Source organism: Egretta garzetta, unplaced genomic scaffold (assembly GCF_000687185.1).
Source record: "Egretta garzetta isolate BGI_Z169 unplaced genomic scaffold, ASM68718v1 scaffold10, whole genome shotgun sequence".
Taxonomy (NCBI): domain Eukaryota; kingdom Metazoa; phylum Chordata; class Aves; order Pelecaniformes; family Ardeidae; genus Egretta; species Egretta garzetta.
In genome coordinates, this window is record NW_009258268.1 from 806,521 (window position 1) to 830,270 (window position 23,750).

The 23,750-nt window shown below is 37.7% G+C and overlaps 1 protein-coding gene across 3 annotated transcripts in view; it reads left to right on the top strand.

The window, feature by feature from the left end:
- The first annotated feature begins 12 nt into the window (after positions 1-12).
- The window catches only part of ATG5 (autophagy related 5), an 82,293-nt gene continuing 58,555 nt past the window's right edge, over positions 13-23,750 (top strand). For 2 of the 3 annotated variants that reach the window (XR_004841205.1, XM_035888793.1), the window contains exons 1-4: positions 84-519; positions 7,512-7,639; positions 15,116-15,194; positions 20,724-20,886. Coding sequence is in view for 2 of the 3 variants with exons in the window: in XM_035888793.1 (XP_035744686.1) it covers positions 412-519; positions 7,512-7,639; positions 15,116-15,194; positions 20,724-20,886 (478 nt within the window). In the remaining variant the exon portion in view is untranslated. Of the gene's footprint in view, positions 41-83; positions 520-7,511; positions 7,640-15,115; positions 15,195-20,723; positions 20,887-23,750 lie in introns of those variants that run through there. The other variant, XM_009649339.2, reaches the window with a different exon arrangement.

The window sequence follows — 23,750 nt, forward strand, 5'->3', positions numbered from 1 at the left end:
GGCTCTGCTGCTGCCCCTGGGCCCAGGCCGCTCGCCCGTGGTAACGCCGGTGCCTCGGGGTGGGGTGGGGGCTGGGGGAGGACCGCCAGGCGGTAACGGGGAAGGTCCCTTTGCCTCTACGATTGGGGTGTGATGCAGGCTTAGAAAATGCTCAGTTACTCGTCGTCCGCCGTGTGTAGCTGGGGGAGCGTTAACTCTGAGGCCTCAACTCAAACCGATGGATTTAATGTCCCAGTGACAGTGTTGATCATGCTTGCAGGAGAGTTGTTGTGAGAGAAGCGTTGTTCGTGGCTGTATTTTATGTATTTTATTTGCAGTTGTGCTGACTTGTTTCTTTTTGGGGGGAACAGGGTTACAGTTCTAGCTGGAGCAACAAAGTGATCTACATGTGCTTCGCTGTCTGTTGGAAGAATGACAGATGACAAAGATGTACTTCGAGATGTGTGGTTTGGACGAATACCAACCTGTTTCACTCTGTATCAGGATGAGATAACTGAAAGGGAAGCTGAACCTTACTATGTGAGTATAGCAAAAGTAGTCACAGGTAGTCCAATGCCATAGTTATGTTTGTTTGTTTCCTTCATTGTCAGCACGTGTGCTACTACATGTTGTGGACAAAACCCCAACTTTTTTCTTCTTATTCCTGGTACATTCTGAAAGTAAACTGCATGACCACTCTGCATGATTTGCCTCTCTTCACAGCACGATCAAACCTTTAAGGTTGTTTCACCAGTGAGATGAACTTATTACAGATAATTAAGATCTGTAAAAATTATGAAAAAGTCAGCAAGTAAATAGCTAGAAGGAGGAGGCTCTACATGTACTCATGGTGAGTTTGTATGTTCTTGGGTAATGACCAGAGGAAGGGAGAGAACTTATTTCTGTAGCAAGGCAACATACAACTTTAGTCAGAGCTTTGTGTGATCTTAAACACTGAGATCGGTCATCTGTGTAACACAAACTCATAATGAACGCTGGCTCCAGTATTTCCTCTCATGGACATTTTCTGCTTGTTTTCTTTAAATGCTAGCAGTCATGAGAGAGAAGATGTAGGAAAGGCAGCTATAAATCTTGTCATATCTTATTCTACTCTTTCTGGAAATATTACTGGATATAAATTTTTTTTTTCTTCTGTGTTTAATAGCATCTTTATGTCGTCAGTTTCTGATTTACATGCGTGTTCAGTGGGTTTTTGAAACCTAATAAAGCATTAATGCTTTCCGTTTGGTGATGATAGTGCTTATCTTTCTCTGCTTTAGTTTTACCACTGGTAAAACGAAGCACTTTTACTTCATGAGGCTGACCTATTGCCAAATGCATTTGAGCTATCTAGAAGTCTCAGACTTTAAATTCTATATACTTTTTATATAAACGTGATTTGAAATATATGTGTATGTATTGTATAAGAGTTATGTGAAAGGTATGAGATTAAGAATGGAGATATGTGGTCTCAATCTGTTTTAACATAAGTATGGCAACCCTGAAACCACATTATCTTCATGGTGTGGCAACTTTCTAAACCAAGGAGATAGTTTTAAGCTGGTAGGTTTTCTTTTATTTACCCCGCTTACAGTGTGCACAAAAATTCTCAAGGCTTAATTTTCTATTTCTGCAAAATGTGGTTATTTGTGGATCACAATTCTGAAATGTTAGCTTCTTCCTTTTTTCAGGCCATGGTGGAGCTGATAATATAGCTTTGCTTCTTGAAGGGACCAAGGATAGTAAATAGTAAAAGGCAGAATAGCAATCAAGGTTTTAAATCATGGTTTCGTTCTCATGGTTTCAGACTGCATCTACGTTAATGTTTTTGTTCAGATCTGGAGTGCATTTTTGAAGCAAGTCTTCATCCTTTCCGCTTACTGTGCCCTGGTTGGCATCACACAGCAGTTTTATAGCCCACAAGCTGAATCATTTTCACGTGAAGCTGAAGTAGAAGATGTGCTTCATCTGCTAATGGGCATTTAGTGTATGGGATCAAACTGGAGTTAAATTGAAGTAAAAAGCATCAACCCCCCCCAAAATTGGAGTAAAAAAAGTGAATGTTCCCATCTCTTGACACCAGCTTTTAAGCTTTACGTGTCTCTTCTTGTCACACCTCAGTACTTGTTAATATGGATATAACATCTGTATTCCAAACTGCCTGCTATAAACGGGAAGGCTGCATGAGAGGGGAATTCTGGCTTCATTATGTTAAGAGGGGAAAAATAGCTTCTGCTCTGAGCAACTTGCTGTATGAAGATTGAGGAAGACGTAGACCTGGAGGGTGAGGGGTTAGAAAAACCACCCAGAATCTGTGTGATAGATTTCAGTTTGTTGTGAGTAGTGAGGCAGGAGACCCTTGTCTGTTAGGTGTATTAGCATTGCACAGGAGTGATGCGTGTGTGTATTATATTACGGCACTGCATGGGGCTAGCAGAGCTAATTTTAAATGAGCTTGTCTATCTTTTGGAAAGAGTAGTGACATCAGGACTAAGCAGCTCAGGTAAAACACTGTCCTGTTTCTTCTTACAGTCAAGCCAGGTAGGTTTCTGCAGAGTTACACTGGAAACTGATACCTCCATTTCTTTGGAGTGTTTCCTACAGATGCTTGTGTTTGGAGTGGAAGTGTAGTTACAAACAGCTAGGATGAACTACCTTTGTTGCTGAACTATCTGATTTTTCCCTAGTCCTAAAATAGTTATGACTTCTATTTTAAAATGGTATACTGTCTGTCTTTTGGTGCAAACAACAGTTAGAAATAAAATGTGTACAGGAAGCACAGTGCTCATTGCCTGAGATTTGTCAGGTGTGAAGAACAAAATTACAGCAGAAGGCAGTCTTTGAATGATACTCTGCCCAAGGGGCTAGCCTTCACTGGGCCACTCTTTAAGCTTACTCAGTGTCAAAAAGGTTGTTTTATTAAGATGTCTATAATAGTGAGCAACATGGAGCCATTCTGTGTTAGGATGCTTTGTTTCTTCATCCTGGAAGCATCAGTGATCAGACCAGTCCAGTTCCTATTAAATCTAGAATTTCTCTGTTTTACAATCTGTTTTGCATGCAGAGTGGTGTTTGGCTCTACAACAAAATCTGTGGAGATAGCTGGAGGGGTATTCTTTTTACACAACGATATATTGCAAGCACTCACTTAGGCATTAGGAGTTCCTTGCATTTCATTTAACCTCTACAGAAAGCATTCCTGTTTATTGTGATTAAATACTGTAGCAACACACAGTATGCAAAAGGAAGATGTTGTGGTTTGTTTAACTAAGGGGATAGCATGTTCTAGCCTGCTAGGATTTATTCTGCCAGGTAATGTATTTGGGATTTAATTTTGTTTTCTTAATTTAATGAGGAGGACTCCAATCTTATTTGGTTGCTCCCCTCTCTCCTCCCCTTGTCAGTTTTGTATAGATATTTCGGTTTAAGCTGAGCATATATGAATTGTGTGCCTGTCTTTCACAATTTCTTCCAAAGCTAGGGCTAGAAGTCATGTCAAAAGTGGTTGATTATAGTTGTGTCTCATTTTTAATCAAGAACTAGTACCTGTTTATTTTTAAAGGATTAAATAATTACATTGGGTGTGGCCATTGACTTAAGAATACAGATGTGAAGATGAATTTTAGGTTTTTTTTCATGTTCTCAAATGGTATTTTTTTAATTTTAGTACTGAGCCATTTGTTTATCTTGTCTTCATTACTGTTGCAATGGTCAGTCTGATCGCAGCAGGACATGAACATCTACTTGGCTTTATACCATGTACTCTGACTACTTTGAAGGAGTTTAGGCCAGCTTTTTGTTTTTATACTGAGTGGGAGAAAACTTACACAACTCATTGCTGGAGGGAAAGGCACCCAGCCTTGCTTAACATTTCAGGAATCCTTACTTGGTCTTGACACTTAAAAGCAATTCACCCACTGACTGCTTTAGACTTGGATCTTCTTAAAAGTCCGTCCTTTCTAGGGGACAAGAGAGATGTGGCTCCTGAGTCACAAAGCTCAGTTGAAAGTGGGGTTTTTCATTCAGGTTTCTTTGTTAAGAAATAACATAGCATGCAATATAGAAATAACATTGCATAGCGAGCGGCAAGCATTATACTTGTCTGCCATTGATCAGCAGGCAGCACGGCAGAGTCAGTTGCCAGAGACCTTGAATCAAAACTGGGATTCTCTTCTGTTTAATTCCTTATGTGTTATATCATGCACTTTCCTATTAGTTATTTTCTCTCATGCACTATTTACATGATAGCTATTGAATCTATGCTAAATGTGCATTCAGTCTGTTCATTAAAAACTTTGACACTACCTTGTCTGTGTATTTGCCCATGCAGTACTGTAGGTAGTTTAATTTATGATGGGCATTCTGACTCTTAGTGTATTATGTAGTGGTTTATCAGTCTTACATTCAGTTTGAAGTTTTTACATTACTTGTTGATGAGTTTGATTTTCATAGCATTGTTTTAACTTGCTGTTCAGTCTGCTGATAGAAGGACATTTCTCAAAAAAGAAAAAGAAGAAAAAGGCACTTTAGCAAATTTGACCTAGTGGAATGAGTTTAACTTGGATTAGTAAGTCTTGTCGTATGATCATGTGGGTTTTTTTCTTAATCAAGTGTTACAGCCCTAAACCAAGAATTGCTCTTATCACTGAATCACGAATGTTCATTCCCAGCATCTAGAAGTATTGCTGTAGGATGACCAAAGGCTGAAGGGGTATAGTCTCACTGGCCTGCACGGACTGGCTTAGGAGTCAGTAGCAGCGTTGCTTGTAGGAGAGGTGTCATTCCGGCTTTGCCTAAAAGGAAGGCTCCTTGACATGTGGCATTGGAGAAGCTCGTTAGTATCTAATAGTCTAGAAGGTGAACTGCTGTGTAGAATTCTGGTTTTCATATAGAGACCTGTCTAAAACAATTAACGTGATTCTGCTGTCAGAGGGATTGACTAAAGCCCAGCATATAGTTAAATACATTAAACTTTTTTTTTTTCCTAAATATTTGTAGTACCTTTCCTCTGGAAATACTCAGTAGCAGGATTTAAAAATTACAGGATTTCTGGACTAAAAGTGTTTTGTGTCAACTGGTGTCTCTCACTGAGTGTAGATAACTGGTGGAGAAGGGATACTAAAAGTGGTAACAAAATGAAAATGTCATTAAACTATGCTTTTAAAGGTCTCACTTAACAGATTTAGTATACTTCTAAATCTGTAGGATAATTAAAGCTAGAAAAGAGATAAATTGGATCTTTTCATGTCTCCCATGGAAAGGGAAGACTGTAGTAAGGTAGAAGAAGTGGGAAGACTGAAAAAAAGAGTTCAGTAGGTGCTGCAGATGCTCAGCATCTCTGAAAAACAGGCAGTTCCTGTTAACCTGATTAACTGTTGGGCTTTGTGCTCCGAAGAGGCCCACTGGGAGTGCTGGCCACATTCTGTTAAATTCAGTTAAATGCTGTTTGGTTATTGTCTGTGATCTCTAATTGTGTTGAAATAGAAACTGCATTGTTCTTTTACACTGCAAACTGAAGTAAAATATTTTATGGAGGAAGTTACTTGTGCAGCTTAAGGGGTTATGTCAAACACTGTTGCAATCAATAATGCTTTAATGTATTTATCAATTCCTGTATGTCTGTGCCACATGCAGCAAGTTGGTTTTTGTAGCAGTCCAAATGGGTCTCATATCAGAATATACCAGCATTAATTTAACTGTAAATATAACACAGAAATAATATGGAATTATTACCAAAAATATTTGGGTTTGTTTGGAATAGCCTGGAGTATATTGTCTCAAGAACAATCAGTATAGATATGTGGAGTTGGGTTAAAGGATGAGATTATATTGTCATTCAAGTCATTGAGGTACCAAACAATTCTCACTTGAGTGTGTACATTCACCTTTTAAAACTGAAGGCTGTGTTTAATCACTGTGCTGAATTAGACTCCTATGAAGGCAGGTAGAAACAATATGATGATGGCAATAAGAGCAACAGATGGAAAAAGAAAACCATACGGTACATAAAAGATAAGTGTTAACTGACTTGATGACTGATAGTGGTGACTCTTGATCTTTTGTGGTTTTATATAATCCTAGAATTTAGTTGTTTCACAGGTGTATGCAGATTAGTGACCTAATGCAGATCACCTAAAAGACAAATCCATTCTCTTTCGTAAGAACTTACTCTCAATTTAATCTTCATACTTCATTGTGAATCTGAAATTCTGGCTGTGATACTAAAATTTATTTATAAATATTATCTAATTTATAGATGAAAGTGTGTTGGAGACATTCTGGAAGAATGTTGCAGCAGAGATCAAGTCTTCTGTCAGGAAAAATATATCTTCACGTAGTTTGGGATGTGTGTACTACAGACATTCACTTAAGTCTAGCATTATCCATATACTATAAAGAAACTATTTTAAGAGACAACACTGGTTATGAGGAGCACTGGAAACCCAACATTTCTCTAATTATGCAAAATATAATTTATTTCTATTTATTCCTTAGACCCATCTATTTTATTAATAATTAGGAAATGAAAATAAATTTACAGGATGAGTAAGATTCATTTAAAATGTCTGCGCCAAAGCTAAATGTTATTTTACAGGGAAGTTAATATTTTCTCACTGGGATACTCAAAGGCACTGTTCATTAAAGCTTATGGACTGATTCATCTTAAGTAAATGTGCTCTACAGTCAGCAGTCACTACATTGACTGCTGCAGTCTGCTTAACCACTCTTACTAGGTGTGAGATTTTAAAAAAATGGGAGGGGAGGGCGTTGCAAATAAAAATAGCACAGCATTCTGTTTTGGATAGTGCGTAACAACACACTTGATAAAAAAAGGTAGTGTACTAGAAAGCTGTAAGAAGGTGCCTTGTTTCAAATGATAAAATACTGACGGTTTTCTTTCTGATTTTAGTAGCTGGGCAAAGGTTAAATAGTGGAAGAATCATAGTAGGCTTGACTAACATGTTGAATTGGCAAACCCAGTGCAAAGAAAATGGAAATTGCCAGCTACTGGAAATACAAAACACGTTTAGAAATGAAACCCTTAAGCAGCTAGTTTTCATCCTTTGGGTTTGTTTGTGGTGTGGTGGTTTTTTGGTTTGGTTTTTTTTTTTAAATTTTGTAGGAATTTCCATTTTGAAATAATAGCTGATAACACAGCTTCTCATTATATTCAAGAGAAGTTAGAACATGTTCCTATCTGTTCATATGAAGACGGTTAAGTACAGAGAATCAGAAATTAAATTCCACTCTTAACCCTCCCATCGAAAGAATCAAGAACTTATTTTTTTACTTTTTTGGGGGGGAGGATTAGTGTATTGGATACTGCTGTTCTGCATCTTTTGAGTACATGATTCTGTAGCCTTTTGTTGACTGTTAGGTAAACTGTCTGAAAGACATCTTACCTTAAGAGGGAGAGGAGGGGGAAGAATGCTGACTGAATTTTGGATATGAAAATGCATACTTGCTACAGATTTTTATTAATTTAGTAGATTTTCTGTATACTTAAAGCTTCTGTAACTTTTTTCTTTCAGTTGCTTTTGCCAAGGATAAGCTACTTGACACTGGTAACGGACAAAGTGAAGAAACACTTTCAGAAAGTTATGAGACAAGAGGAAGTTAGTGAAATATGGTTTGAATATGAAGGTACACCACTGAAATGGTGAGTTTATTTAACTTTGTACCTGTACTCAATTTATCATGTAGAGAGTTATCAAGTTCAGTACAGTGTCAGCACTTTTCCGAAACTAATCACTCCACTGGGTTTCAAAGATGGCAAAAGAGGAGGAGAGTAAGAAAAGCATGTCATTTGGGAAAAACAGAAGAAGGTTTAATGTTGAACATATTTTTGATTATTCTGCTTGTAGTTACTGTATGTATAAGGCAGAGGTTGTGCTGCACTTACTGGTTTTGTTCTGGTTGTTACTGTAATACAAAATGCCTATGTTTTTGGCTTTACAGTTTTTTGCAGTAGAATTCCCAAATAAATCTTTGTTTAGCTTATTCTACCTTCTTAAAAGATGCCTAATTTCACAGGTAGGAAGTATTATTTCTGGAGTCTGAGTGCAAATATGCTTGAAAATAATAAAACATGCATAACCTTCACTTTTCACTGGTGTGATATGTGCTTGCACTGTAGAACAGATAATCTAATACTGATGCACAAGTGCTTGTTGAATTCAATTAGTTCAACTTTATTGAAATAATTGCTGTTGGTTCTGTTTTTGTTCTGTCATATGGTCTATTAGAAGTATCTTTAATGAGAAGTTGGGGAATCAGACTGACATTGTTTCACTTACTTAGTTTTCATAAATACCATTAATCAGATTTTGTTTCTTTCTGTTTCTGCCATAAAGGGTTTTAAAGAAAACATTTTAAGACCTGCAATGTTTGCTAGCTCTCTACAGATAGCATCAGCTCTCCAGAAAGTATTTAATATTTTGAATAGTAAAGAGATTTTATATCTTTATTTCCTGTATCATAACAGGAAAGGAAACTAGTAACTGTTATAGCTTCTTGAGCCTGGATTGTCTTTCAATTAGCAAGCATCATATCATGGAGTCCCTTCAGACTTGGTGATGCAGTAGATCTCTTGAAAATATGGGAATAGAAAAGCATAAAAACTAGCTTTTTTTTCACTTTTTAAAACTGGCTGGCAAAACCAGCTTTAGACATCTATTTAAATTATCTGGAATTTAACAACAATTGGTTTCTTGTTGTGCCATAGTGACCTTGAGTCATAGATACTGTCTAAATAAACAGCAAGATACCAAGATTGTCCTGGCGTGTTCATAATGTTAGGTAGATAATGGAAGGAAACTTTGTAAGTTTTTTCACTGAAGTTGTAACAAGAAAGGAGAAAGGCTTTTTCCTTCAACCAGAAATAGATCTGTGTTTTCTGTAAGTTTTCAAATCCCATGATGTTAAAAAAAGTTACAGAATATAGGTGTAGAGTAAAAATATAAATTGTAATTCTAAAATTAAGTGAAGAGATGGGAAACTCATTGAAAATTGAAGAGAAAATGAACAGGGCAATTATGATCTGCTGATTAAGGCTCTGATCTTTCAGAAAATCTAAGCATATTCTGCCAGGAACAGCTCTACTTATTTCAGTGGAATTGCTTTTCTAAGGAAAATGCTATCTGCAAACCATTATTTTAGGAGAATGGTAATCCCCTAAATAGCTGAAGCTTGTTCCAGGGAAGATCCAAATACCGGAACTGAGAATTAGACTGAGATAGAAGTTCGTAGATTAAGCATTAATGCTCACTATTCTTTCTCTTTTTACGTATAACTTCTGTATTCAGAATCGAAGGAACTTGCTAATTACATTGCTTATTCTAATTATTTACTTTGCAAAATGAGGTCATATTGCTTACAGTCTGTGTGGTTTCGTACCTGGTTGGGATGTAGCGTATCTCCATTCACTTGCAGCAATTCTGTTTTCCAGTGAAATTTTGGAGAAAGTCTGAAACAGTTTCAACTTCATGGTCTGCAGCACTCAGGCCAGGCTCCCAATGGGAGGATGAAGCTCTCCAGATCTGGAGTTACAGGGCCCTGGGGCCTCCCAGTGTGGCTATTGGGGCAGGGGAAGATGGTCGTCTTCCCTGCAGGAGGTGTGTGCTGGGGGAGGATCTGTGTCACCAAGTTAAGGAGCTGCAGGAAGAGATCATCAGAATGCAGCATCAGAGACTACAAAAGGAAATGGATCAAATCTTCTCAGAGACCCCGCAGATACAGGAGCCTAAACCTACAGCTACATTGAAGGAGATGCAGGCAGGGTCTGCGATTATGAGATTGGAAAACAGTCTCTTCAGATGCGGAAGGGCTGGAGGCTTGTGACTTCTGGCAGCAGGAGGAAGGCTCCTTCTCTACCTACATTTCTATAGCTCCGGGATAGGTTCAGTGCTGTGGTTGCAGGTGAGGGACTGAAAGCTCTGTCCAGTGATGCCTCTGAGGTGGCTGAGCCTGAACTGTGCAGGGGCACCAGAAGGAAGCGGTGAGTGAAATCAAAGGTCTGCATTCTGCTTACTCTCCTATATCAGTCCCTCCAGGATCTTGAACTCTGCCATTTCATGGTCACTACAGCCAAAGTTGCCACTGATTATCACATCCAGAACTATTCTGTCTTGTTAGTAAGTAACAGATTCAGGTGCCGGTCAGCTCTGGTCCATCCAATGCCTATATCAAGAAATCTTGACTACTTGTGTCCCACCATGTTGCTTTCCCAGCAAATGTCAGAGATTAACAAGAACCAGGGTCTGTGATGCAGAAACAAGATTTCAACCAACCTGTTGCCTGTCCTATTAAGTTTCATACAACTAAGCCACTCCCTCACATGGAAGACAACCCTCTTCCCTCATCTGCCCTGCCTGTCTTTCCTGAGCAGCTTGCGTCCGTCCATCCATCCACAACAGCATTCTAGTTGTACAAGCTGTCTCACCCTATCCCAGGTAGCCCAACACTGTCACAGGTATGTCACTGCCTGTGGAGCTCTAGTTTCTCCTGCTTGTTTCCCAAGCTGTGTGCATTTATGTACATACACTTGTGGTAGACTCTTTTCTACACTCTTTTATCATTTTGAGATCTCCCTTGTAGCTGTCACCTTTCACAACTTGCTTTCCACCCATGTCCATTAGTTTCTACTTGTCTGTGGGTTGTTATTCACACTCCTGTGTTTATGGTCTAAAGCTCTCCTCACCAGGCTGGCTAACCTGAAGGCAAAGATACTTTTGCCCCACTTAAACGGATTCCATCTCTTCCCAGCAGTCCTTTATTCTCGAAGAGTGTCATGTTGCTGTAAAAGCCAAGTCTGTGTTGTCACACCAGCTGCACAACCAGTTATTGACCCACAGTTATTGACCAGCATTCACGCACCTCTGAGCCTTCCTCCTTCAATGGCAAAATTGTGGAGATGTCACCTTGCCCCTGGAGCTGTATACTCACCCTTGATACAGTCAAGGGTTCCCTTGCAGCACTTACATGATATGCTTATGATTTGTGCTCGTGTGGTTGAACAGCAAAGGCTAATAATCCAAACACAGGACAAATCTTGCCAGTCTGCCTGCAACTTCTTAACAAGCAGCAAACCTCTGCAGGTAACAAGTGAGATTGGCAGATGGGGGAGAGCTCTGTCTCCTGTAGGAGGTACTCTCCTACAGCTATGACTGCTTCCTTGTGGTGTGGACGTGCTGTTCAGGCTGCTCTGTTGCTTCCTCAGAACTTCCAGCCCCTTGTCTGCCACTGAGGCACCAACTGCAGGTGGAGAAGGAGCCTGCCTTCTCTTGCCAGAGATCACAAGACTCCAGCCTTCCCCATCTTGCAAGTCTCTCTTTGCCACTTCAATGCCTGCAGACCCTCTTTCTGTGCAGCTGGGAGTTCAGGCTCTCCTCTCTGCAAGGTCTCAGTGCAGATACCATCAATCTCTGTCTTCCCTGACGCTGTGCAGCCTGCTGACCTCTTGCAGCTCCTTAACTTGGTGACGTAGCTCCTCCTTCTGCAAGGTCTCGGTGCAGATACCATCAATCTCTCTTCCCTGACGCTGTGCAGCCTGCTGACCTGTTGCAGCTCCTTAACTTGGTGACGTAGCTCCTCCACTAACACCCACCTCCTCTAGGCAAGGACAGTTTCTCTGCTTGCCCCAACCCTCAGGAGAGGTCCCAGGCTCCCCTGGCAGCTTGAGACCTGGAGAGCTGCATCCTCTCTCAGGAGCTCTGCCTGAGTGAAGGCCTCTGATATGCCAAGGGTGGTTTCTTCAGCAGATGCTAGAAGATGACACCCTGTAGCTTGTTACCATCCTGTCTGAGCACTTGCACGTGGCCTTCAGCAGAGTTTCTGTCCTCTTTCTGTGGGTTGTGCTCTAGCCCTGGTAGTTGCATAAGTGTCTCTCTAGTACCAACTTGATGGATGCTTGACCCTTCCTAATCTGGAATCAGTGGAATACAAAAGGTCAAAACACCATTTGGTCAGGCATAGCTGATATATTGTTTGAAAATGCTACATGTTTGCTTAAAAGATCTAAGAAAAACTTATTTCTTATGAATACTAACGGAAAAGGTGAGACTGTTTTCCGATGCAGCCAAAATTTCCTTCAGTGAGACCATTTATTCATAGAAACACCTAAACACCAAATTTTGGGCACTTGATATGCTTAGTACCCCAGACGGTTCTAGAGCATAGTATTTTTTGTCCTGGATTTATCAGTTCATGTCACATGTTTTACTGAATTACCACAGTAAATTATTCTGGTTGGAAAACAACCCACCAACTCATGCTGTCACTTTTTGTCCTGGGTTCAGAAAGAAATTGTTAGAAAAGTAGTAATTAATTTTCCTTCCTGTCTATCTGTCACTTTCAAAAGGATTTTAAGTACTTAACATGGTGTTTTCCAGGACTTCTCTTGCACTCTGAAATCACCTTCTGTATAGTAATAAAAGCAGTAATAAATTGACAATGGCTGGAAGTCAGGGTGCTGTTACACTTCTGTAGATTGAAGATTTTCCAGAACTAATCATTATTCTAGCAACTTGTACAAAAATATTTGCAAACTCTTAGACACTTTCTCTTTGATATTTTTCCCATTATTTCCTTTGAGAAAGTTCAGCACAGTTTTCCTGTCCTTGGCTCTCACTCTAGTTAGGACCAGTTTGATTTCAATAATCCGATATTTTTTTTTCAAAATGATACCTTTCTGGGCTGAATGTTTCCCTTAGTTGTTGTTCTGTTTGTTTTCTCTTTTCTTGTTGGGGGGAGTGGAAATCTGTAAAGGCTCTCTTGGGGTTTTTTTTTGGTTTGGTGGATTTTTTTGTTGTTTTTTTTTTTTAATTCTCTTGGTTGCTATAGGCTTGAGAGGGCATTTGTGTATTTCTTTAATTGCAATGTGTATTTTTCAAATAGAAGTTCAGGAACAGCATTGAAGCAGTACTACTGGAAGCAAGATCTTTAATGGGGGAATGCTGGCTCATAGCACCAGGTAGATACATGCTGAAGAATGGAGTGAGGAATGTTGGGGTTTATTATTCTATGTACTGATTGACAAGTCCTCTTTTCTTCTCAACTTCTCTGTTTCTCCATTAATTCCCTATCCTGGTTAAGAAGCCAGGTTTTAGTATAAGGAAAATATAAAGAATAGCTTTAGTATTGTTATATGGAGTGATATTGTTTCCAGACTCTTAAAAATGTTTGTAGCTGTATCTCAAAAATAAGTGAAGCACAGCAATAGGTACAGGCATTACTTAAGGCTTCTGTTGGCTTCAGATTAAATGCTAGTGTGTAAGAACTAGAATTTGAAGCAGGACATGTCTTGTATCTCAGGATTGTTTCACTCCTTTTGTGAACTTTACTCTTAAGGGAAGGCAGTGCTTCTGAATAGAAAACTATGTCTCTCATGGTCTACTGTCTTCATTAATCTCATGTGTTCTGCTGTAGAACAAAATGAATCTAGGGCTGGCTTCTTTCAAAATAAAACTCGTCTATCAACTGTGTAAAGCACAAGGATTTTACTGAAGAAAGCTTGAATACCTGAACTTCATTTTTTAATCTAAACTCGGTAGAAAATATAGAGGTAGGCCAAGAACTGATGCTTTTCTTTTTTTCTCTTTTTTTAGCAATCTTTTTTATGTATAAGTTGAAAATAACTGAAAGTTGTGGTTTGTGTTCATCTAATTATTATCAAAGGAAATCTGATTTTTGTTACTGAGCTTACCTGGAAGGCCACTCTTTCATGGAACTCTTGCTCTATCCCTGTTCAAGTACTCAAGACGTGATTGGTAGTTAGTAGTAAAAAGTCTTAGCAGTAAAGACTTGAGCATTAGCAGTGAATCAGGATAAATCTGGATATGCATTATCTGTATTCTTTATTCCCTTTATCAGGAAAACACAGTTCTAGATACTTTCTTGATATTTCCCCCTATTCTTTCTTTTAAGAAGTTACAAATGCAATAGGTAAGTTCAAGAATTGTAGTACTGTTTTGGTTTGGTTTTTATTTTGCTGTTGTGGTGACTTTGTCTTAGCTTTGGGGTTAGCTCACCCGTAGAGGGTGCTAAAGCACCATTGTGTGAGAGTTTAGCAGGCCAGGAAATTGGCTTGGCACAGGTGCTTTTAGAGCAATGCTCTCAGTTGTTGGTCTCTGGACTTTCAAAACTTATGTACGTGCTTGGCTCTGCGTCCTGTGATCAGTCCCATTTCATTCAGTGAAGCTACTGAGTTTACAGTTAAGTGTGTGTTTATCTCTTTGTAGGATGACAAGCTAGTAAGGCTCTTCTAGTTAAGATTTTTGAAAGATAAGAGAATAGAGCCTGGGATGCAAAAAAAAAAAAAATTTTTTTTTTTTAATCAAAAATCTTGCCAGTGTCTGCTTGTGAGAAAACTGCAGAAAGACCTTTTCAGAGTGTCTGCGGAAGTTCTGTGTATGTGGTATATATTCCTTATATTGCTGGAGGCTGTATCTTCTAATGAATTTAAAGGAGACAAAGCTATAAGACAGAAGTGAATATTTGGAGGAAGCAGCTTCTTTGTGTAGCTCCTTTAATCCAGAACACCACTGAAATAAAAAACTCCAATTAATATTTTTTTTCCCCTTTCCATTCCTTTTAATTTGATAGTAAAGATGTGGAGTTCATCTTGATCTGTCCTCTTTCAGTTCTTTTATAGATATGTCATTTTTTTCTCTTTCCTACTTATTTTCCACAATGACATCGGGCATGTGGGAGAGAGAAGAGATGTTAAGGGTCAATGTGGTGTAAACCCACAGTGTTTAAATATCTGAAAGCTTGTATACTTTTCTTTATCAGACCAGCTATTCCTACCATTATCAGTCTTTTTAACTAAAAATGCTCTTTTGAAGGATTCCACAGAGTAGCTGTAGGCTGCTTACACTGTTGCAAAACTAGCAGTGTTTTGTGGGCACAGCTTGGAGACCACTGGTTTAATACCAAACATGTAAATTCCAGACTTGATTCTGCCAGAAACTGTCAGTCTTATACCTGCCTGTATAACTTTTTTGAATAAGCAATAATAAATGTTAATTGTGGAAGTCAAACAGCTAATTTTTTTTAATGTAAATGCAGGTATGTTAACTGTTATATGTAGAATTAAATGCACGGCTTTTATGTTCATTTAATATGTCTTGATTTTTAGGCATTACCCAATTGGTTTACTGTTTGATCTCCATGCATCAAATACAGCCCTTCCTTGGAGCATCACAGTGCATTTCAAGGTAAAATTGAAATATACCTTTAGTTAAGAACAAGTGAGCATAGGATTATGTGAAATTTGGAAGCTAGGAAAAGGTTTCATAATTATTTTTTAAATAAGTGAATGGTATGATTTGAAGGGGAGAATTCTTCAGGACTCATCTAAAGTTTTCTGTAAGTCTACAGCTGTTTTCCATGATGTTATATGTGCTTTCAAATGACTTTCCTTTGAAAACAATTGTATTGTAATCTGAAAATCCAAAATTTATTTTTCAAGATAAATTATGAGACTATGTCAGTGCAATTGTGTGGATATATGGGAAGAACTTTCTGTAATGTTTTTAATTTGGTCAGCTTGAGTTGACTGAAGATTGGGAAGATTGAGAAGTGCTCATCCTTTTAGCTACATGAGCATGGGTGTGAGATACTGTAGAAATCCTTGAAGTCAGGGAATGCTGTTGTACTTCATGTGGGTCCCCGTTAGAGAACTGAGTGAAGTGAGTTTGGTCTTGTGACAGCTTAGTCACAGGAGAGACATTATTTTGATTACACATTGTAAAACCATTAGGCATGACTTCATAGCACTACTGATCTTTGCTCAGAAGAGTACTTGTGCAGGTTTAGCTTTGGTGCAGGATTCTTTCATACTCTGAAATGCATTGAGATGATAATCCCATGTATGTTTTGAAGTCAGAATCACAACTAGAAATCATAGTATTAACTTTGAAACTTTAATTTCTCCATTGTAAAATAAACAATGCAAGAGGAAAAGTGATCCAAAGGAAAACACTAGGCTAATAGGCTTGACTTTAGTGTGTGAGGTTTGAGGTGAAATGAAAAGCAATACTGGGAAGCAGTTGTGTTGAATGTTTTTATTGAAACAGTTCTTTAGAAAAGGTCTTTAGAAGGTGCTTTAGAAAAGGTCTTGCTAACAGGAGCAGTCTGGTTCTTTTTGGAAGTATGCACTTGAAATCATATATTCTTATGATATGTATTTCCACACATTGAAACTTAAAATGACTGAATGCATGAATCTGAAGTTGGGGATGTTTTTGAAACCACTGTAATTGCTACACTTCTGTCTGATATGTGTCAGAGAGCTGGGATGAAGAAACTTCCAGAGTGTTTTGAAGAAACTGTAGGGCGTCAAGTTTCATAAATCATGATTTAATTGTTACACATTCTGAGTGCTCTGGGAGATTAACAGTGGCAGTGTGTGGATGTAGCCATCCCAAAGTAGAGCCATCATGAGAAATAAGTTGCAGCACCACAGTACTTTTCGATTTCATTTAGTAATGTAAACTGACTTTAATATCCTTATATTGCTGCTTGCCAAAAGATTAGCTAATTTGAGTTTGTCTCAAAGGTATACATTAAAGATCAGCAGAAATAATTTACTGCTAATGCAGTATTATTTTAAAAGCTGATGTAATTTAGTTTTTAAAAATATATCACCTTGGATTAAGCACCTGCTTAATCTCTCTTCCTGTTTTTGATGTAATCTGAAAGTGTATTTAAATAAATTTCTCTTAATCCTTAAGGTCAAAACATAAGTGAAATATATCAAAGTATGTAAAAATATTGAAGGCATTTTCATGTGTTATAGTTTTTTACAGCTGAATAGTTTAGTTGCGGGATTCCTGCCTAGATTATCTTTTTTTATTTGTGTGTAGTTTTGAGCTTGAACAGAGTACTAAGGTCTGAGCATCATGAGAAGCCATAGTCTAGGAAGTTGCTTTTGTTACCTATGTGTGGCTTTGTGGAGGGGAGGGAAACTCTATCCCTTCCTGTTAAACTCATCTCATGCGACTCTGTGGCATGCTTAGCACTATTCATGTTCTCAGCATGGTTACAAACTCTCTAGGTTTTGGGCAACAGAACTTCTCTGGAAATGGCAGCAGGAGAGGAAACTGGGTGTGCCAGGGGAAAGGCTAATGTCCTCCCTCTGCTGAAGCCCTTATCTGCTAGTGCCTGCCTCTCCACCCAAGACCTGATGTAGAGGAGGGGAAACTTGCATCTGTTTTTGTATAACGACAGTTGTCACCTTGGTTTTCTTAGCTCAAGATTGGATCAGGTGGAGTGAAAAAGAAGTGTAGCTTGTGGACAAATTGCAGAACTGCTGGGAGATGTTGTGGAAGCCAGAAGTATAAGTGAGGATTTTTTTAAAATTAATCTTATTGGGGGGGAAAAAAAAGACCACTGATGGCCACTAAACACAAATACATGGATGCTCCTCCTGTCACTGGATATGTTTCTTATGGTTTTTAACACCATATTATTGGTGTAGTTTTCTGCAAACGTGGTCTAATGCAACTAGACTGTCACAGTATAAACAGATGTTTTGTGAGCTAGAACTAATAGATAAATATGGGTGGAATGGAGTTCTGAAACCAGACTGTTGAAATTACCTGTGATGTATTTGGAAGTTTTATGTGAGAGGTCATTTAGTGCTCCTGCTGTACAGATGATACCTACTTCTTTATGACCAAGTTTATGCTGCAAGTGTCTACTGGTATGTGAAATAAAATGAGTACTACTTGAGCTTTCTAAGAAAATAAAGAGTCAAGTCTTCATATCTTTGAAAGAGAAGTTATTGAACATGGAGGGAGTAAGACATCACCAGTAAGAGTACTTGAATTAAAGCTGCTTATGGGATTTGTTTAAACTTTCTGCAAATCTCATAGTTGTATGGCAATAGTTGTGGGTACAAGTTAATGATTGTCTCTCTCTTCAGGGAACTGAATAAAGTTATTTGCATTTCATCACTGTTTCCTCAAGTAGAAAGAAGGCAAGTTGAATTAAAAAATACAAGTATACATGTTCTATATTTAAGTATAAAACTCACTATTCTGTGCCCTAGTTTATAAATCAGTGGGGATGCCATACTTTCTGTTGGTAGTCTTATGTAGGTGAAACTGTTTCATATGCCTCTTGTAGATGCAGCAGGGTTGTTTTCTAAGTTACCACTTTCATGTTTTAGGTTTTTCAGCGTCTACTCATAGTACGGCATAGGAATGTGTCAGTAGAAAAGAGTCGATAGCACTGAGATTGTCGGAGTGTTTTCCAGTCTTCCACAGTGTTATTCCTTAGAAGCTGTGAAAATTTATCATGCCACACCTTTGTACTACTGTGGCTAGATCCTTTCCACTAGCATAGCTAGCTTTGACCAGTTTTAAATATCTCCTTGCTGTTCTGCAGACCACACTGTGTGTGTTGTCTGGAACACATCCCCAAGGAGTGACATTCCCTGTAATTTGAAATTCATTGGAAGAAAGTCAGCAGGGAGATACCTACCTGTAGAAAGACAGGAATGTCCAAAAAAAGACCCTGCAGTTCAGTGTATTTCAATGTAGGTGCAACAAAACAGTTGTTGTGACAAAACTGTTGTTTTCATAAATTTAGCTAAAACTTCAGTTTTTAACTGTGAAAGTCAATTTCTAGGATCCTGTATTACTCTGCATTAGGTACCTTCCACTGCTTCATCTTTTTTTTGAGGGATGCCAGTGTCTCACTTTAAATTCTTGCATGAAAAGAACTTTTTTGATCTTGAAGTATGCTATTACTGACTGTTCTATTCTTCTGGATTGGTTACCAGACTTTACTTTTTTTTGTTTGAGCAAGTAAGTTAAACTTCTAAAAGTGTTTTACAGGCCTATAGAGATGTTCGCTGGAGAGTAACCATCCCAGTAATGTGTTCCATTCATCTTGGGCCCAATTATGCTGAGACACTCAGCTTTGTAGGGGAGAAAGGGAGCGAGCGCTGCCCTAAAAGAACTTTCCTTTCTCTTCTATCCTCTTTAATGTCTTTATTATGAGATCCTTATATGAGAAAGAAGCTTTATCTCTGTCCTTAAATTTCTAGTTAGCTCTACATACATCAGTCCTAAGTAACAATAGCGCTCCCTTTAAGTTCAACACCAAACTGTGTATGCTTCGGTGGTAAAGATATTAGCAGTCTTTTCTTGCCTTTATACTCCTTTATACTTCTGGTTTTGGAAGATAGCCGTCATTTTGATCCACAGTTTCCAGAGTCTGGGTTCATTCCATAAGGAGGAATCGCAATACAAAATTCCATTTTTTAATTTCCAACTCTTTTCAATAACCTAATGAGGAGGGAACTACCATTCTTGTCCTCAGAATTCCCTTCAGGTAAGGCAATCCCCAGCTCCCTTTCGTATTGCCAACTGTTAGTGGTTCTTGGATATTTTGAGTATGTAGTTTGAAGCAGTTCTTCACTATTTTCCTGGCTTTATGTGGAGAAGGAAAGTATGGGTTTTCCCAGCATTATATTGCTCCTACTGTGACACTTTAACTATGTTGTAAAAGCCTTTGAAAAATATCCCGTTAAATGTACTTGTATTTCCAAAATGGTTATGATAGTCCCTCACAAAAGCTTTTTTAACTAGCCAATTTGTAATGGGTTAAGAGGAAAGGTCCTCTTGTGGAATAACAGATGAGAATTAAAGGACAACATACATGGCAAGCTCTTGTTATGAAGGGGAGTACTAATGATGCCACTCTGGTTTGGCTCTGGGGGTTTGCACTGTTCGGCATGGTTTTAAGAAATTGTGAAAAGAAAATGAATAAGGAGGGGATAAAACCTGCTGTGTTTTTAAACCTTTGAAAACTGAAGAAAATGAGTTTGTGATACTCAGTGCTTGTATTATTGTAAAATGGCAAGTGATACCAAGTGTTGATAAAAGACAAATTAGAGGAAGAACAACTCTAACTTTATACCTATACAATGCCTAACTTCTGATTAGTTAATTTCCAAAGAAATCTTTTTTGTACCTGAACAACTTTTACTGCTATAATTCCTTGTTAAATTAATTAGGAAAGGTGGTTGTCATTTACTGAGGGGATAAAAGTTACCAGAGGAGTGGTAACTGTGCATCTGCAATGCTGAATGCAGCGCACCACTCTAGCCAAATGAAAGGGGTTTGAAATCAAGTCATGTGGGCTTAGCAATAGGCAGGTGTATTAAGTGAAGTTGGAGCTAACAAGGACTTCTAGTATCTCTAAGGAAAAATGTTTGTAAGTGGCATATATGCTATAGTTCCTAAATGTGGATGATGATACTTGGAGGAAACATTTTTTCAAAGGCTTGCATAGAAATGGGTGCTAAATTGCCACTGAGAGTCAGTAGGATCTGGGTGCTTGTTACTTACTTCTCCCCTTTTTCTCCTGTTCATTGCCAGAGAATTGAACATCTGCTTGAAAACATGTTAAAACTCTTAAATTTCCTGAATTTTGGATGTAAGGGCTTATATATATCCACTGATGTATTTAAATATATTTATCAAGTTGAGGTTGGGTAATTTAGAGTAATTTCTGGTTTTAAAGAAAATTGTTCAACTCTGATTTTTCGTGAAATGTTTTTCAATGTAAAACCTTTCTTGTCAGAAGAGTGAGAGAATGGTTGTTAACTTCTTCCATAAGTAGAAGATTCCAGTGTGCTTTTTTAATATAAATATAAACCTGATTAAAATTATTATTTAGTCCTCATCTTCTAAGGTGTGTAATGCATTTCTCTTCATCTTTTATCTTTGTAGAATTTTCCAGAAAAGGATCTTCTACACTGCCATTCTAAGGATGTGATTGAAGCTCATTTTATGGCTTGTATAAAAGAAGCAGATGCTTTAAAGCACAAAAGTCAAGTCATCAATGAGATGCAAAAAAAGGATCATAAGCAACTGTGGATGGGATTACAGAATGGTAAATACAGTGCATCAAGGATTAAGTATATTTAGGTTTAGCATGCTAATAAATAACTTCTTCAAATTTTAGTCATGGTACAGGATATAAAACGTTACTGTTCTGCAGGATTTTAGTCTAATGTCACAGAAAAGATCCATTTTTTTAAAAAGTCACCATTTGTGTGATGATCCAAATGTGGCTCGAGTTATTCGAGGAACTCAGTTGGGTCATGACTCTGTTTTAATAAATCAAAACTGGCAACAAAACAAAATAAATAGATAAATATTATCTAGTGTACTTCTATGAAACTGGTGATCTTTATTTGGGAGACACCTGGGGTATAAGTGTTGTTCAGTATTGACTATCTTGGACTGTAAAGTAAAAAAGATTGTCTCCTCTAGTTTATGCTCAAGGGTTATCACAGATAAATGTAGGTACGCTTTCAAAAAGATTGCCCAGTGGATTAATGATTTTACTTTTTGCCTCTGCCAAATTTAATTTTTTTATTGCTGATATAACCATGGCTTTTGCAAAGATTTCTGTGTAGATAAGTATTGACTTGAAAAAGTCAGCAAAATAATTGAGAACAGGATGTTCTAAAATAATTAGCATTCTTACTTTGCACAGATGGCATGACTCCATATTGCAGTGCAAAACATAACTTCCTTTGTTTTTAGCGTCTCTTCTTTCTTATCATGGTTCTTAGAGGCCTGTAAGTTGAAAAGCTTTCCAAGTATTTCAGAAACTGCTATCTGGAATGGGTGGTAATGCCACTTCCAATGCATTTTCCTCATCTCCTGAAGCTGTCATATTATTACTGGTAGACTTACTTTATGGAAACTGTAAGCATGAAGTTGTTTATTCTATGTTGAGACACAAAATGCTAAACACTTAGAATTAGCATCTTCCCATATGTTTATAAGGAAAAGTAAATGAAAGCTTTGGGTATAATTGAGGCATGTGTTTGCTTTAGACAATGAAGTTCCAAATTAGTTTGGGTTTAATGTGTGTATTTAATGAGGTGTGGGTTTTCTAATTTTTTTTTTTATTGTTTAGTGATACTGCCTTTCATATTAAAGGTATTCCTGTAATAATTTTGAAGATTAAGTGCTTATTAGAAACTCTGGTTTCTATTTTTTTAATTTAATAGGGGGAGAGTTAGGAATTGAGGTATTATCTTAATTTGCCATTGGAGTGGTAAGATCTTGAGGGATGCAGTACATACCTGCAAAGTTTATCATGTAAGAAATTGCACTTTATTTGGTTCAGTTCAAAATGCTTCGTGACAGATTCTGTTTTGTATAGATACTCGCCAGCAAACTGACTGATAATATATTCACTTTTGTGAATTAGCAGTAAATAGTGTTCTGGTCCACCAGAAGGGAGAACCTGTATAAAACCAGATGCTTCCTTAAAGCTTACGTTGTTACAAGTCAAAACTGCAGTTTTAATAATTCTGTGAAAAAAAGTATTCTGCTGTAATAGTATTTGTCTTTCAAGCAGTTCAGTTTGAGAGGAGCAACATGCTGTGTCAGCATAATTTTGGTTTCTATTTCAAGAATTATTAGCTTTATTGCAAAAAGAAATCCTGTCACTTAGTCACGGTGCTCAAGTGGTCCCAGCAGCGCAGTTTATGTGCTCTTTTTATTAATGCTTTTTAAAATTAAAACTGAAAGACCTCTAACGTGAGTTATGAGTATAATTAGAGGCCTGTAAGTTGAAAAGCTTTCCAAGTATTTCAGAAACTGCTATCTGGAATGGGTGGTAATGCCACTTCCAATGCATTTTCCTCATCTCCTGAAGCTGTCATATTATTACTGGTAGACTTACTTTATGGAAACTGTAAGCATGAAGTTGTTTATTCTATGTTGAGACACAAAATGCTAAACACTTAGAATTAGCATCTTCCCATATGTTTATAAGGAAAAGTAAATGAAAGCTTTGGGTATAATTGAGGCATGTGTTTGCTTTAGACAATGAAGTTCCAAATTAGTTTGGGTTTAATGTGTGTATTTAATGAGGTGTGGGTTTTCTAATTTTTTTTTTATTGTTTAGTGATACTGCCTTTCATATTAAAGGTATTCCTGTAATAATTTTGAAGATTAAGTGCTTATTAGAAACTCTGGTTTCTATTTTTTTAATTTAATAGGGGGAGAGTTAGGAATTGAGGTATTATCTTAATTTGCCATTGGAGTGGTAAGATCTTGAGGGATGCAGTACATACCTGCAAAGTTTATCATGTAAGAAATTGCACTTTATTTGGTTCAGTTCAAAATGCTTCGTGACAGATTCTGTTTTGTATAGATACTCGCCAGCAAACTGACTGATAATATATTCACTTTTGTGAATTAGCAGTAAATAGTGTTCTGGTCCACCAGAAGGGAGAACCTGTATAAAACCAGATGCTTCCTTAAAGCTTACGTTGTTACAAGTCAAAACTGCAGTTTTAATAATTCTGTGAAAAAAAGTATTCTGCTGTAATAGTATTTGTCTTTCAAGCAGTTCAGTTTGAGAGGAGCAACATGCTGTGTCAGCATAATTTTGGTTTCTATTTCAAGAATTATTAGCTTTATTGCAAAAAGAAATCCTGTCACTTAGTCACGGTGCTCAAGTGGTCCCAGCAGCGCAGTTTATGTGCTCTTTTTATTAATGCTTTTTAAAATTAAAACTGAAAGACCTCTAACGTGAGTTATGAGTATAATAAGTTATTCTATAATGGCAGAAGAGTTGTCTACACAATGAAATGGTATGAGTTAAGGTTCTTTTCTTAACCAGAAGTTATAGAACCTCAATACCCACAGTATGTAAGGTAAGAGAACAGATATGCAGTGTGTTCTTTCCGTGCTCATATTAGGCTCTGTCTTTTAGTTGATGATTTGTCC